This window comes from Schistocerca nitens, chromosome 2, assembly GCF_023898315.1.
Source record: "Schistocerca nitens isolate TAMUIC-IGC-003100 chromosome 2, iqSchNite1.1, whole genome shotgun sequence".
In the NCBI taxonomy this organism is placed as follows: Eukaryota; Metazoa; Arthropoda; class Insecta; order Orthoptera; family Acrididae; genus Schistocerca; species Schistocerca nitens.
Window position 1 is genome coordinate 570548442 of NC_064615.1, and position 13369 is coordinate 570561810.

Genomic DNA, 13369 nt, shown 5'->3' on the forward strand with positions numbered 1-13369 from the left:
TGATGTAGCAAAAGTATTTCATTCGACTTTTACAAGTAATATGGAAGAAACCATGTGCTAAGTAAAATCTTTCAATTTTTTTTAAAAACTCGCATCTACTTCATAAGTTTATTTGCATACCATGAGATTATTCATTTGACGTAGGATACATTTTTGCGCAACATAAAGGGAAGAAGTGAAACAAATATTGTAATAATATGCTCTGATGTGGTAAACGTGAAATGCTGCATGTATGATAATTATTATCTAAATGTTTTGGAGTAAAATTGCTAATCATTAATTAAATTTCAAGATTGTGACATATATTTCTGCTACAAAAATATGTATTTGCAATAAGTGTGACAGATCGATAGGTGTTGAGACAGAAAAGTGAATAAATAGTGTATCGCAGTTTGAAGGAAAAACGAAACATTAAATATTTCAGATTTTATCGCATCGTTAGAGACTCTTCATAGTTGACTGAGACAAAAACATGGGTGGGCTAATAAATGATAAACTGCTTCGAGTATCGAACTACTTTTAATGTCATCATACCTATGACTGATTTCATGCTGTAGTCCATATTTCCCTACCTTGTCGTAATCTTCTATTTTTACGATATTATACATTATTCGACAGCAAATATTTCGATGTAAAGTATTGTTTTCATGACTCCAAGATTTTAGCACGCTGCCATTGGGGTGGAAACGCAAATGTGTGGGAGGTTAGATCAAAATTTAAGACACTGATACGCAAAAATTATCTACATGTAAATTTTTACCGGGGAGTCCACCGTACGCTATCAGCGCATAGGGTACAAAACTGTTTACTCAAATCCCTGTTCTGGTCGTGGATGATCTTTTAGAAAAATGACTGTTGTTGAGACCATCTACATAAAGCTAAATTTGACAACATTGCTGTTGATGCACCAGAGAGATGTATTCTGAAAAGTATACTACATTGGCACATTTTGGAACATAGGCTATAGGGGATAGGTTAGGAAAATACTAACTGTTCACGAACGCGTGAATGGTGCTCTCCTTTCTTGTATGTGACATACCAGTGTCGCTTATTATTTACGACATGTCGACACATTACAAAAGGTTTATTTTGAAAGCATTATTGGTAAAATAATGAGAATGAAGTTACATTTAACATATAGAACCAATAAATGCAAGTATCTCTAAAACTACTACTAGTACACAAGTTGAGTTGTAGTCTTCAAAACACATTGAGGCTCATGCACAGTACTATGTACTTTGATTTTGTTCTCTTGGAAAAGAAGCAGTAGTAGAAATGTACATTACGAGCGTTGTTCCTTAACGAATGATCATAATTTATTGTTAACAGCATTCCTTTTCTGATTCTTATAATTATGATGGCCATTCTCTAAACAGTCTCCTTCGTATGCGATATGCTTAGCCCAGCACCTTCGTCACTCTGCGAAGACATGCCGAAATACATTTAATGTAACGTCCTACAGAATTACCTCTACAGCCTTCACTACTGCTTCTGATGATGGAAAATGCTTGACACGGAGATATTTATCATGTTATGGAATAGAAAAAAGTCACACGGGGCCAAATCCGGACTATAGGGAGAGAGAGGAGTGCACTTCACGTTGATTTTTACAAGATAGTCAGTTAAAACATTTACAATATGCGGCCATGTATTATCGTGGAGCAGCATCCTACCTGTTCTGCGGATATATGATCTTCTGTGGCTGACATGGGCTTGCAAAGTTTACAGGATATCCGTGTTCTTCGTCAGTTACTAGAGCGTATGTATGCAGATAAGGCTGATAAAGCATTCCATAAATGTACAAACTGAAACAGCCGTAAGTTTCCCGACAAGCAAACAGTTGTATTGTTTTGGGGCACTGGGCTTTGGTGTTTGCTCTAAGGATCAAAACAATGTTGCCGAGTTTCATCAGAAGTAATTGCCTTTGAAAGAATCTCTGGATCTTCCCCTAATATCAGCTGCCTGCGGACCTCCCCGTGAATGTCCTTTATTCTTCGTGAGGGTATTTTTGATCCGTCGTTGCAACTACAAAAATTTGTGATTTTTTCACCAGACGCGTTTCACTTTATTCAGGTAAAGCATCATCACAGGTCTGCAATTAAGTTTATTTACATTTTTATTTCCTTTTTAGATCGAAAAACAATTCGTTAGTTTGTACTTACGGTGATTTTTAGGCTGCTTTCTCGCTTACATCCGGAAATACCGTCTGCTAGCACATCGTTATTTTTCTGTGTTAGACACATAATTTTCGTCGACTTTCAGATGTCCTGCAGCACTATGCATTTCTCACAAGACAGTTTTATGCACACCACTGTATTCTGTTTGTTTTAGTACTTCAAGTATGTGCTGATGTTGGTGTTTTGTAGTGTTGCCAAAATAATATTTCCACCACTTTTTCTTTGACCTATAAATAGTCTTTTTTTAAGTTAGATTATTGTATGTGTGTAATTCTATTTAAGTATCTTTCTGCATATTTAGATACTGTGTGAGAGTAGAGAAGGAATAGAGATGAAGATTTATTTTTATTTATTTTTTTGGGCGAAGAAACGATGATGGGTGGTCATAAGTACATAGCAGTGTGCTGGAGTGTGGGTTAGAGGAGAAGGTGAGGAGTGAGAGGTGAAATGAAATGCGAGGGATGAGGGGGGTTTGAGGGGAGGATGAAGGATGGAAAAGGCTCTTTCCTTTTTCATGTGATTTCATCAATTATTCTCTATATTTTCCAATATTTAACTGGTCATTGAGCAACTGTTTATTTTAAGTTTATGCTTTTTGTATGTGGAAATTTTCTTGGAAAGGATGGAGGTGTCTGTCTTTAGTGATTTTTATTATATTCATATCGTTTTCAATATTGCTTGGTCTATGGTGTTCTTATTTTAGATGACCCACAAATTTTGAATGACTTGTGCCATATTTGAATGCTCTGATGTGTTCTTTATGTCTTGTGTCAAATGTCCTGCCAGTCATTCCAATGTATATCTTTTCACAATCTCTGCAACTGAGCTGATAGATGCCACATTGTTCGTATCTGTATAATTTTGATGTATGTTTTGGGATGTGCTTTTGTATGGAATTGTTTGTTTTGTAAGCAATGTTTATCCCTTGTTTTTTGAATATGTTTCTTATTTTATGAGTGTATTTGTTGTGGTAGGCCATTGTATGCCATTTTTTGTTGTAGTACAAGTTTTACGAGTTAGTGTGGTTTGATTAGTTTTCTCCCTTATTTGTCCCTTTATTTTTTTGTTTGGTTTGTCTGCCATTGTTTCTTTGTGTCCATTTTTAACGCTATTTGTTTTATAATGGCTAACTCTTGGAGGAATTCTGTGCAGCCTGTTTAAGATTTTTTTATCGGTGCTTGTTTGTGGTTCTGTGGGTGGTTTCAAGTTTAATTTAAGATAATGTCACTTGTTGTGAGTTTTCTGTACATGTCGAATGTGTGTTTATTATTGTCTTTTCTTATGGTTCTGTCTAAAAAGTTGAGAGTGTTTTCTTGTTCTTCTTCTACTGTGAACTTTATGTTTCGTGTACAGTACTTTTTGCTGGCCGGTGTGGCCGTGCGGTTAAAGGCGCTTCAGTCTGGAACCGCGTGACCGCTACGGTCGCAGGTTCGAATCCTGCCTCGGGCATGGATGTGTGTGATGTCCTTAGGTTAGTTAGGTTTAATTAGTTCTAAGTTCTAGGCGACTGATGACCTCAGAAGTTAAGTCGCATAGTGCTCAGAGCCATTTGTACAGTATTTATGTCTTTGTGTAGTTGCGGTATTCTGTTTTTACGTTCATCTACAATGCATATTATGTCATCCATGTATCTGTAACAGTAGATGACGTTGTACATTTTCTTTGTTATTATGTCTTCAAATATTAGTTTTTTTATGTGATTCATGAAAATGTTGGCTAATGTTCCTGAGATGGGTGAACCCATGGGTAAACCTTCTTCTTGTATGTAGTATTCTTGATTGATTTCAACTGATGCTATTTCTTCATCGCCCGTCTTAAACACTGGCTTAACTTTAGCATATTTCAACCATTCACGAAATATTCCACTGATAAACGACTGGTTACACAGATAGCTTAATATGTTACTTAACTCAGAATCACTTTCTTTAATTAACTTTGTTGATATATCATCATACCCACTAGATGTTTCTGATTTTAAACATTTTATGATGGATATTACTTCTGCTGGGGTAGTGAAGGTCAAATTCATATTATGGGTGTTACTTCAAACGCCTGGTCTGAGGTATTCCATAGCAGCAACCCCAACTTTTCTGTATGAGTTATAAAATGTTTGTTAAAAAGTTCTGCAACACTATGCACATCTGTCACCAATGTATCATCTACTCTTAATGCTATTTGTCCCTCTCCATGTCTGGTTCTATCAGTCTCCTCCTTCACTATATGCCATATTGCCTTTAATTTGTTATCTCATACGATTATCTTTTCCTTGTAATATATTTGCTTTGATGTCCGTGTTACAGTCTATAATATTTTGCAGCTTTTCCTGTAATGTGCTATAGTATCAACTTCAGAACTATTTCAGATTGGCAGATACATTTTTCGTTTTACAAGATACCTCTACCTTGGTTAGCTTGAGGATAAATAGTGTTCAAATAAGGTAAGCACTTTATTAACAAAAATGCTATATTTTTCATTCATGCCATGAGCACTGTAAACATCACTCCAGTTAATGTCTCTGAAGAGTGTCCTAAAATAAACAATTTTTGGCTTATTGATTACCCTCTTGAGCTCAGATTTAGCAGATTTTATATGCTCTTCAGTGTTAACATTTAACAGAAAGAACTGCATGGCATGGTCTAAGAGGCCATTGGTTATTGGTTTTCTAATATAATTTTGTTCATTGGAATTTTCTATAAAGATATTATCGATGGCTGTTTGTGAGCAGTTGGCTACTCTAGTGGGGAACTTTACAGTGGGAATTAAGTTCAGTGATAGTGTAACTAACTCATATAAGTTCTTATTGGGAGAGTCTTTAAGGAAATCCACATTGAAGTCACCAGCAACCACTATTTCTATGTTTTTGGTTGTTAAAAGGGCCAGTACAGCTTCAAGGTGATTTATGAACAGATTGAAGTTATCTGCAGATGCTCCATATACATTTAATATTATGAAGGATTTTTTGTGAAATTCTACTTTTGTTGCACATGCTTCCATATGCTGTTCTAGGCAAAATTTTTGAATGTCTATGTTCTTAAATTTATGACAGTTCCTGATGAATGTGGCAACTTCTGCTTTCTCCATTTCTGCCCTACAAAAGTGAGATGCTAAACTAAATCCTGTAACGCTTAAAAGTTCTATACCAGTGGTCACATGATGTTCAGAGAGGCAGATTATGTCAGCTGCGTTTGAGGACTCTAATTCATCTATGCAGATAATTAATTCATTAATTTTATTTGTCAGTCCTCGAATATTTTGATGCAATAAAGATAGCTGACATTTCACATTGACTGAGTTAAAATTGGGTAGAGCTGAAATTTCTGCTGATTGTTGAAAATTCTTAACCAATAGCTGTTTATGCTGATGTAATAAGCTAGAATTATGTTCTTTTTGTTTCTTTCTCAAACTGAAGGTTTGTCTCAATCCTAACCTATCTTAAAACTTGGTTTCCTTCTGTCCTCCCTACCCTAAAAAAGGGTCTTTACTGAACCGTATAACCACTAGTATTTTATCACTCTTGACAGTGCCTCCCCCCTTTACCTTTCCTGCTATTTTCTCTGCCAGTTGCCCTTCCCTTTCCTGTTGAGGCGAAGGCCATGCCTAGTATAATCCCACCTATTGAGAGAATCAACAGGAACCACACCAATGTGTGACCCTGCACACGACACAAGCAGCCGTTCCAACTCCCAATTAACTCTCTTGACACAAGAGTTCAAATTAGGTCGGTCATGGCGCCCAAGAACAGATACGAGGGCTGTCCAGAAAGTAAGTTACGATCGGTCGCGAAATGGAAACGACTGGGAAAATCCGGTAAAGCTTCGCACAGATGTGTTGGTCAGTGTCTCTAGTATGCCCGTCAATCGTGTCGCGACGCTCTTTTCAGTTTTGAGTGAACATTGAGATCGTAAAGATGCGTAGGGAATAGCGTCTCCCGCCAAGCATGAGGGCCCGGTTAGAGATTTCGCCTGTGTCATGCAGCCCACATAACACAACTGTCAAGCAGTTCCTTCTTCAAGCCAACTCTCGGCCGCACACCGCAGGGGCAATGAAGACGCTCCTGCAGCGTTTCCGATGAGAAGTGTTTGATCACCCACAATACAGTCCGTAATTGGCTCCCCCTGAGTCTCACTTCTGCTCACAAAAACCGCTGGCCATGAAGACAAAATTTTTCGACAGACAACGAGCTGCAGACCTGGCCGAAAGCACAGGCGGCTCCTTTCTATGACGAGGATACTGGAGTTGATACAACACTACGACATAACTCGAAGTTGGAGCCGCGACTATGTAGAGAAGTAGGTGGAAGGTGTACCTAACTGTTACAAATAAAATGTTTCTGGTTTTCACTGTGGTTTCCGTTTCGCGACCGATCGTAACTTACTTTCTGGACAGCCCTCATACAAACTCAACACAAGTATGCTTCGATGCTGATTCAATCTTTGGCAGGTCACACTCCATACTGTACCCAGGATCTCTGTCAATACTATAACTGACCCATCCACTATAACCACGATGTCTTCCTTAGTGAAATCTTTGCAAAGTGATCCTAAATCCTATGTCACCTGCTCCAGACCAGCACTAGGTTCAAAAAATTTGGTGACCTGGTATTCTGACCCTAGTACATCCTCCTAAAGTTGGCCAACACCTCATCCATAGGAACTACCTAACAACAACTCTTTCTTTCTCTTTACTTATTTCCCTACTTACTTCTCAATTTTCTACTGAAAGTTTGTTGTGCCCTGTCTGTACCTGCATCTGCTTGAGGCTCACCAGCTTCTGAAGCAACAGGTCAAATCTATTTTCCACATTCACCACGAAGCTGTCAGACAAAGTTCTAAGCCTGTTCCTCCTGTTTTCTGCTGCCCCTTACCATCTCTCTTTACCCTTCCCCCTCCTTAACCTGTCGAGATCTCCCCTGGCCTCGTCTAACTCAGCCTGAAGGGCGCTATTTTGCCCTCCTGTTCTAGTATCTTCCTATCTCTACTACATATCCTACAAAACCACTGATGAGTCTCATCTACTTCCCCTATTCCCAAGCCACTAGAGTCACCCACATGGAAAAACTACAGCACCCTTCCCACCAAAGACCCAACTTACCAATTCTATGTCAAGTCAAGCACTTTTCACTCATGATGAACGTAATAGTTTATTAAGAATAAGTCAGTTAAATTACAGATAAAAACGAAAATGGGATTCAAAAAATTTGGCCTATACGCAACTATGTAAACAAAAACAACAGTGGAAAGTTTCTGAAACCACAACTTAAACTTTAACTACTTTCGGGAAATGTGAGTTAAATAATGAAGAGGTACGCTACAGTTAAATTGCTGGAGAGAGCAAAGAACAATTAAATGAAGTTCTATAGATTTTCTGCGGCAAAACGTAAGCAGAAAATACGACTGTAACCCAATTGTATGATCTTTTCGCGTTTTCTACTGTATTACGTAAAGGAAAATGAAACCTTTAACGGGTCGCTAATAAAGCACACAAATACACCTATTTCCCATGTAATCAGTACTAAAATAAATGTTTTTGTAATTTAAAATGACTTATCTTTACGAGAACACCAAAACTCGCGCTAGCCGCCTGGCTGCTGGGCTGCAGGGCAATGGATGGACGCACCAAGCTGAAATTTAGGCTACGCTGAGGTCTACGGATCCTTAGCAGTGTAAAACATTGAACCTGCTAAGTCCAAGTAACGAAAAGATGCGGCCATTTGCGTCACATATTTTGATAGTTGCATTTCACACATCAAAACTTATAGGGACTTTCCGTTGATCTATAACGTTGATCTAAGACCAATAAATTCGGTACGAACCTAGGTTTCACTGTAGAAGTAAAGGAAACCCCCGAAAATAGTGAATTTGTAATTATAACATACGAAATTGTTTTTTTTCGTTTGTTATCTGACTTAGGTCTGTTCCTCCGTCTGTTGATACCCCTTCTTTCCCATAAACGGGTACATGTATCATTTTGAAATTCATGCCATATAATGAAGTGTGGTGTAAAGTGGTGGTGTACGGAGGTTAAGCTTCTACGTCAATGGAATGAAAAGGTAACGGTCATTTATTTCACATCTTTTGACACTCGAACCCTCACTCATTAAAACCTGTATGATAGTTGGCGTATAATCATGAAATTTAGCACGAAGTGAGCTTTACCAAGTAAAAAAAAAGTAAAAAAATCAGAAAAATATACACATAATCATTTTATATCCGGCTACAAACTCGAAACGAAAATATTCTCGCATGTCTTTTAGTCCATGGGACCGATATCTTGCGGGTATCATTGTCGATAAGAGGCAACGGAGTCTTGGGGATTCTCTATTCCTGAAAAAAATGGATGATCTCTCTATATACATAGTCAAATTTGTACGGAATCCTCAATGCGGGGGCCCTACTCGTACCTGGCCAGCTATTAAATTCAAATACATTTCTTGCCATCGTCTGGGATCGCAGTGATTGCCCATCAAGTGTAAATATAGTGCTCCAGGTGTAGCTGCACTTCTAAATGCAAACTGGCGAACGTTGGGTTTAACCTGTTTACACAGTTAATAACTTTGTGGACATGTTTTAAGAATACCAAAGACCAAATCCAAAGGGATGGAGCATAACAGAAAGCGCCTGCTAGGATTAGTGCTTCAGGAGCAGTAATTGATAGTCTGATAACTGTGCAAAGGGAGCGTGGCTGACCTGTGAGCGTGTAGACGGAAAACTCGCTGGAGAAGGTGGAGATGAAGCCGGCGAGGCTGCAGAGCGCGCTGGAGCGCCAGTCGCGGTCGTGCACCGAGTACACGCCCCGGTAGTGCGCGTCGGCCGCCGCGATGATCAGGAGGTACGACCCCATGAACAGGTCGCCGATCGCCAGGTTCGTGATCAGGAACGAGTGCACCTGTCGCACACACACATGTCGGGGACGCTGTGCTCATCAGCCTTTCGTGCTTGCAGCAGATGGTGAGTGAGAAAACATGGGGTAATAAATGGTAAGGATGTGGCGAACAGGGGAATATTAAACCTCGAATAACCAAGCCAGGGGGGAGGGGGCGTAACGACGAGATATTGAAGGGCTTAAGTGCGAAAGCAATGCAGAGACATTGTAGACAGTGTCCCATGAAGAATGGTCAATGTGGATGAATATGACAGAAACGATTATCCGAAGCAAAAGGTTTAGTAAACAAGTGCTCTAAAACCTTAAGAGCCATGAGCACATCTTCACCTTCGATACTGTGAAACAAATCCCTTTTGCTGAAAGCTTTGTCCATAATACCTCCCCATTAAATATCGAAAGTAAGAAGCGTATAGTAGAATTGTTTTTTTAAGGGTATAGAAGATATGCTAACTTTTAAAGTATGCTTTTTAGAACCCACGTTCACTGCACAGTTTTGCTTCGAATGATCGTCCCTGTCGTACCCCTGAATATTGACCATTCCTCCTGGGATACCTTGTATCAGCTGGTTCACAGCAGAACGAGTGCTAAGGCAGTCTGGAATGGTTTACGTACAAAGGAAGTCTCTTACGAGAACGTAGCATGTCTGCAAAACTGTACACACTCCCCAGCATCGGCTTCTTTACACAACGTGTTTAAATCCTTAAATTTAAGGATGAGTTTTTGTTCAGCAAGTAGATATAACCAATATGGGTAAGAAAGGTTAATAAAAATTTATTTTTAAGTTTTTGGGTCATCGTCTATTTCTTTGTTTTATTTATTTACTGTTTATTTAGCCTTGCCAGAAGAGGCCCTTAAAGTCTTCTCTTATATCTGAGTAGGAACAACACACACTAGTTACACGAATAATATTAATAAAATAGTGGAAGCATTAAGAAAGATATTGATTAGCTTACCGTTTTTGAAGCCTCGTTTGGTATTATAAGAAGTATAAGGTATACTGAAAGAGTAGATTTTGAGGTGAAAGTGACAGTGGCTGCTAGGAGAGAAGAGAATTTCAACACACAACTCTGTAGACAAGCGGAGGGAAAAGTGTTGGGTAATGGAATGTTGATGAGAATGAGCTGCAGGAATAGGTAGCTATTGCGATAAGAGGTGGGCCACTAGCTGTCTTTTGAAATCTGAAAGGATTTCAAATTCTCTAATATTTTGAGGAATGTTATTCCAGAGTCTGGTTCCTGATACAGAAAGTGATTTAGAGACCATGTCAGTGTTGTGTAGTGGCGCAGGCAGAATTTTACTTTGTTGAGAACGGGTAATTATACCATGTTATTCAGATGGAGATAAATTGGAAGGAGTGCAATGATTGAGAAGGCGATACAGAAAACAAAAGGTGCGATAATCTCTACGCTTTTCGGCCCACAGCCATGATAACTGTTAATAGACACGAATGGTATTGTCGAAATAGCGTACACAACAAATTTATCACAACCAAGCATTCATCGTCAGTTTCAGCCGACTTGAGCTCTCATATTAAAGTTCTTGGAGAACAGGATCGCTGTACTCAAGACTGTGGAGTGGTTGTGAGTCTACGGGTCTCTTTTTAAGACCGAGTGGTTATATTTTCTTTGTTTTGCTCTAATGACTGAAGTGTGCTGCCAGCTTTACTTAATAAATTATCTGATTGGCTAATGATGGTATGAAACATAATTTGCAACATCAGTAAGGTCTGTTTTCCTGCAGAATAGGTTGAACAAAAATGCTTATATGCAAAGGATTTTTGCCCATGTTGTACAAAACATTTCTGTTGCATCTCCGACCCCTGAAAATACCTGACCCAATACCTTACCGTCATTCAGAAGAGTTTCACACTCCCGAACGAAGCGCAAAGGACAAAATATTAGTCACCCCGAAGGAGACCTCTCTCTAATACTGGGTAACACCGCTCTCAACTTCACAACGGCTGCTAGTCACAGGGTAAGAGAGCCCACAATATTCTTCAAGCCACCCTTTGAAGATCTGATCAAACAGAGTTACCAAATTCCGGCAGTGTTGACTAATACGTTTCATCTCCTGTGCCAAAAAGTTTCAGACGTTTGCTGTGGAAATGAGATCTATCAATTTCGTTGGTCATTCGAGGCACGATAGTTCGTCTGCGTGTTCGCCAAAGCAAGAAATTTACATGTGTAGCACTGTGAACGCAGCTGCTGTTATTTCCGATTGCTCACAACATTTTCATAACGAATATGTAAAAGAAAGAGCAACACTTCGTCGTCCAGAATGATGTAACGAAGCATCGTGATCCCAGTTAACGGTAACCCAATTGAGTGGGCTCAAGTCATTTTGCGTAAAACAGCCCCAAAACTCCACCAACGGGCATACAACGTCACCCCATGATCATGGCTGCGTGATATTTCACATGCCCGCCTGGTAACAGTTCTGCACTACCTACAGCCCTCAAACAACTGCACTGTTATGCAAATTGACAAATATCTTGCTATATACATTCAATACACTACGTGAAATACACTGATGGAAAAAAGTCGCAGCACCAAGAAGGAGTTGTGCCACATAAACGAAAGACGGTAGGTTTGTTTCTACATGTTTTAAGGAACCATTTGTACTCGAGCACAGACAATATTTAATTTAGTTAGATTATATGTATCGATTTTTTAAGACAAGAGAATGCAAAATAAATGAATTAACACCGCTCTCTTGTCACAGCCAGTAGGCATCAACACACTCTTATGTCATTCGTTGTCCTAGAAGGGCTTAATATTTTGTGCGGCTCCACAGTTAGCCATATTGATATTTATTTGCAGAATAGAGGCGCAGAATTAATAAGTCGCTCTCATTTGTGAATTATCTGCAATTATTTAGATAGAATTTTACGTAAGTGTCAATTATATCGTAATGTATATGTTAAAATGAATATATGTTTTATTTAATCGTATGCTTTCCTTTGTTTTAGTAGTTTTAGTCACTCCATTTTCATGATTGATGCTGAGGTCAGATATCAGACTCTGTCTACAAAAAAAAAAAAAAAAAAAAAAAAAATACGTTCCGTACATCTTCGGACGTGCGAAGCTCGATAAATTCACGGCGTAAAATTTTAATCCCTCAATAACTTATCCAAACAAACTATTATTATTATTATAAATTATTATTATATTTTATTATTATTTTCTTTTATATTTTTTACTTGTTACAATGTGAAAGATGATGTATATTAAAATTTCACGGACGTCCTATAAAACTGGCGCTAGTAGCGCCACTATGAAGGTGCAAATCACATTTGCTTTAAATACACGCTTCAACGGGTCTGAGCGTTAGTTACCTTTGAGACTAGACGTGGTGAGTTGATGTTAGTCAAGATTGAGTTTAAGATGACAAAGACGCCGTTATCAACACCTTACTGAATTACGAGGAATGGACGTTAATTTTCCGATACTGCAGAATGACTTGGCAGCAATGTAGCCATCGTACATGATTGCTGGCAACGGTGGTCACAGGAATGTACGGTCGCAAGAAGACCGGTCTCCGAAAGACCTTGTGGCATTGCCGAGAGGGAAGACCATCGTGTTTGGCGTGTGGATCTGGAGCATCGTGCTGCATCTACACCATCAGTTTGAGCAGCAGCTGGCACCACAGTGAGACAACGAAATGTTACAAATATGGTACATCGAGGACAGCTCAGAGCCAGATGCGCTGTAGCCTGCATTCCACTGATCCTAAACCATCGCCATTTGCGACTTCCGTGATGTCGATCGAGAGCTTATTGGACGGCAGGGTCGAAGTCTGTTGTGTTTTCCGATGTAAGTTCGTTCTGGCTCAGTGCCAGTGATGGCCATGTGTTGGTCAGAAGGAAGCCAGTTGAGCGCCTGCAATAGGCTCTAGATACCGGCTCCCAGGTTGATGCCATATTTCTCGACTTTCGAAAGGCGTTCGACTCAGTTCCGCACTGTCGCTTGCTCCAAAAAGTGCGCGCTTACAGTCTATCCGATGACATATGCGGTTGGATAGAAAGTTTTATAACAGACAGGGAGCATTATGTCGTCCAGAACGGGGTAACGTCGACAGAAACAAGTGTAACTTCAGGTGTGCCCCAGGGCAGCGTAATAGGTCCGCTGCTTTTTACGATTTAGATAAACGATCTGGTTGATGGTGTTGACAGCGGCATTCGACTGTTTGCTGATGATGCTGTAGTCTACAGGAAAGTAGTATCATACGAAAGTTGTGAACAAATCAATGAGGCTTTGCAGAAAATAAATGCGTGGTGCAATGACTGGCAGTTATCTCTCAATATTTGTACG

At 39.4% G+C, this 13369-nt stretch overlaps 1 protein-coding gene across 1 annotated transcript in view; it reads right to left on the bottom strand.

The window, feature by feature from the left end:
* LOC126235164 (G-protein coupled receptor GRL101-like) overlaps nucleotides 1-13369 on the bottom strand; it is a 412667-nt gene that overhangs the window by 104263 nt on the left and 295035 nt on the right. The window contains exon 21 of the mRNA XM_049943896.1: nucleotides 8864-9062. Coding sequence (XP_049799853.1) covers nucleotides 8864-9062 — 199 coding nt within the window. The remainder of the gene's footprint in view (nucleotides 1-8863; nucleotides 9063-13369) is intronic.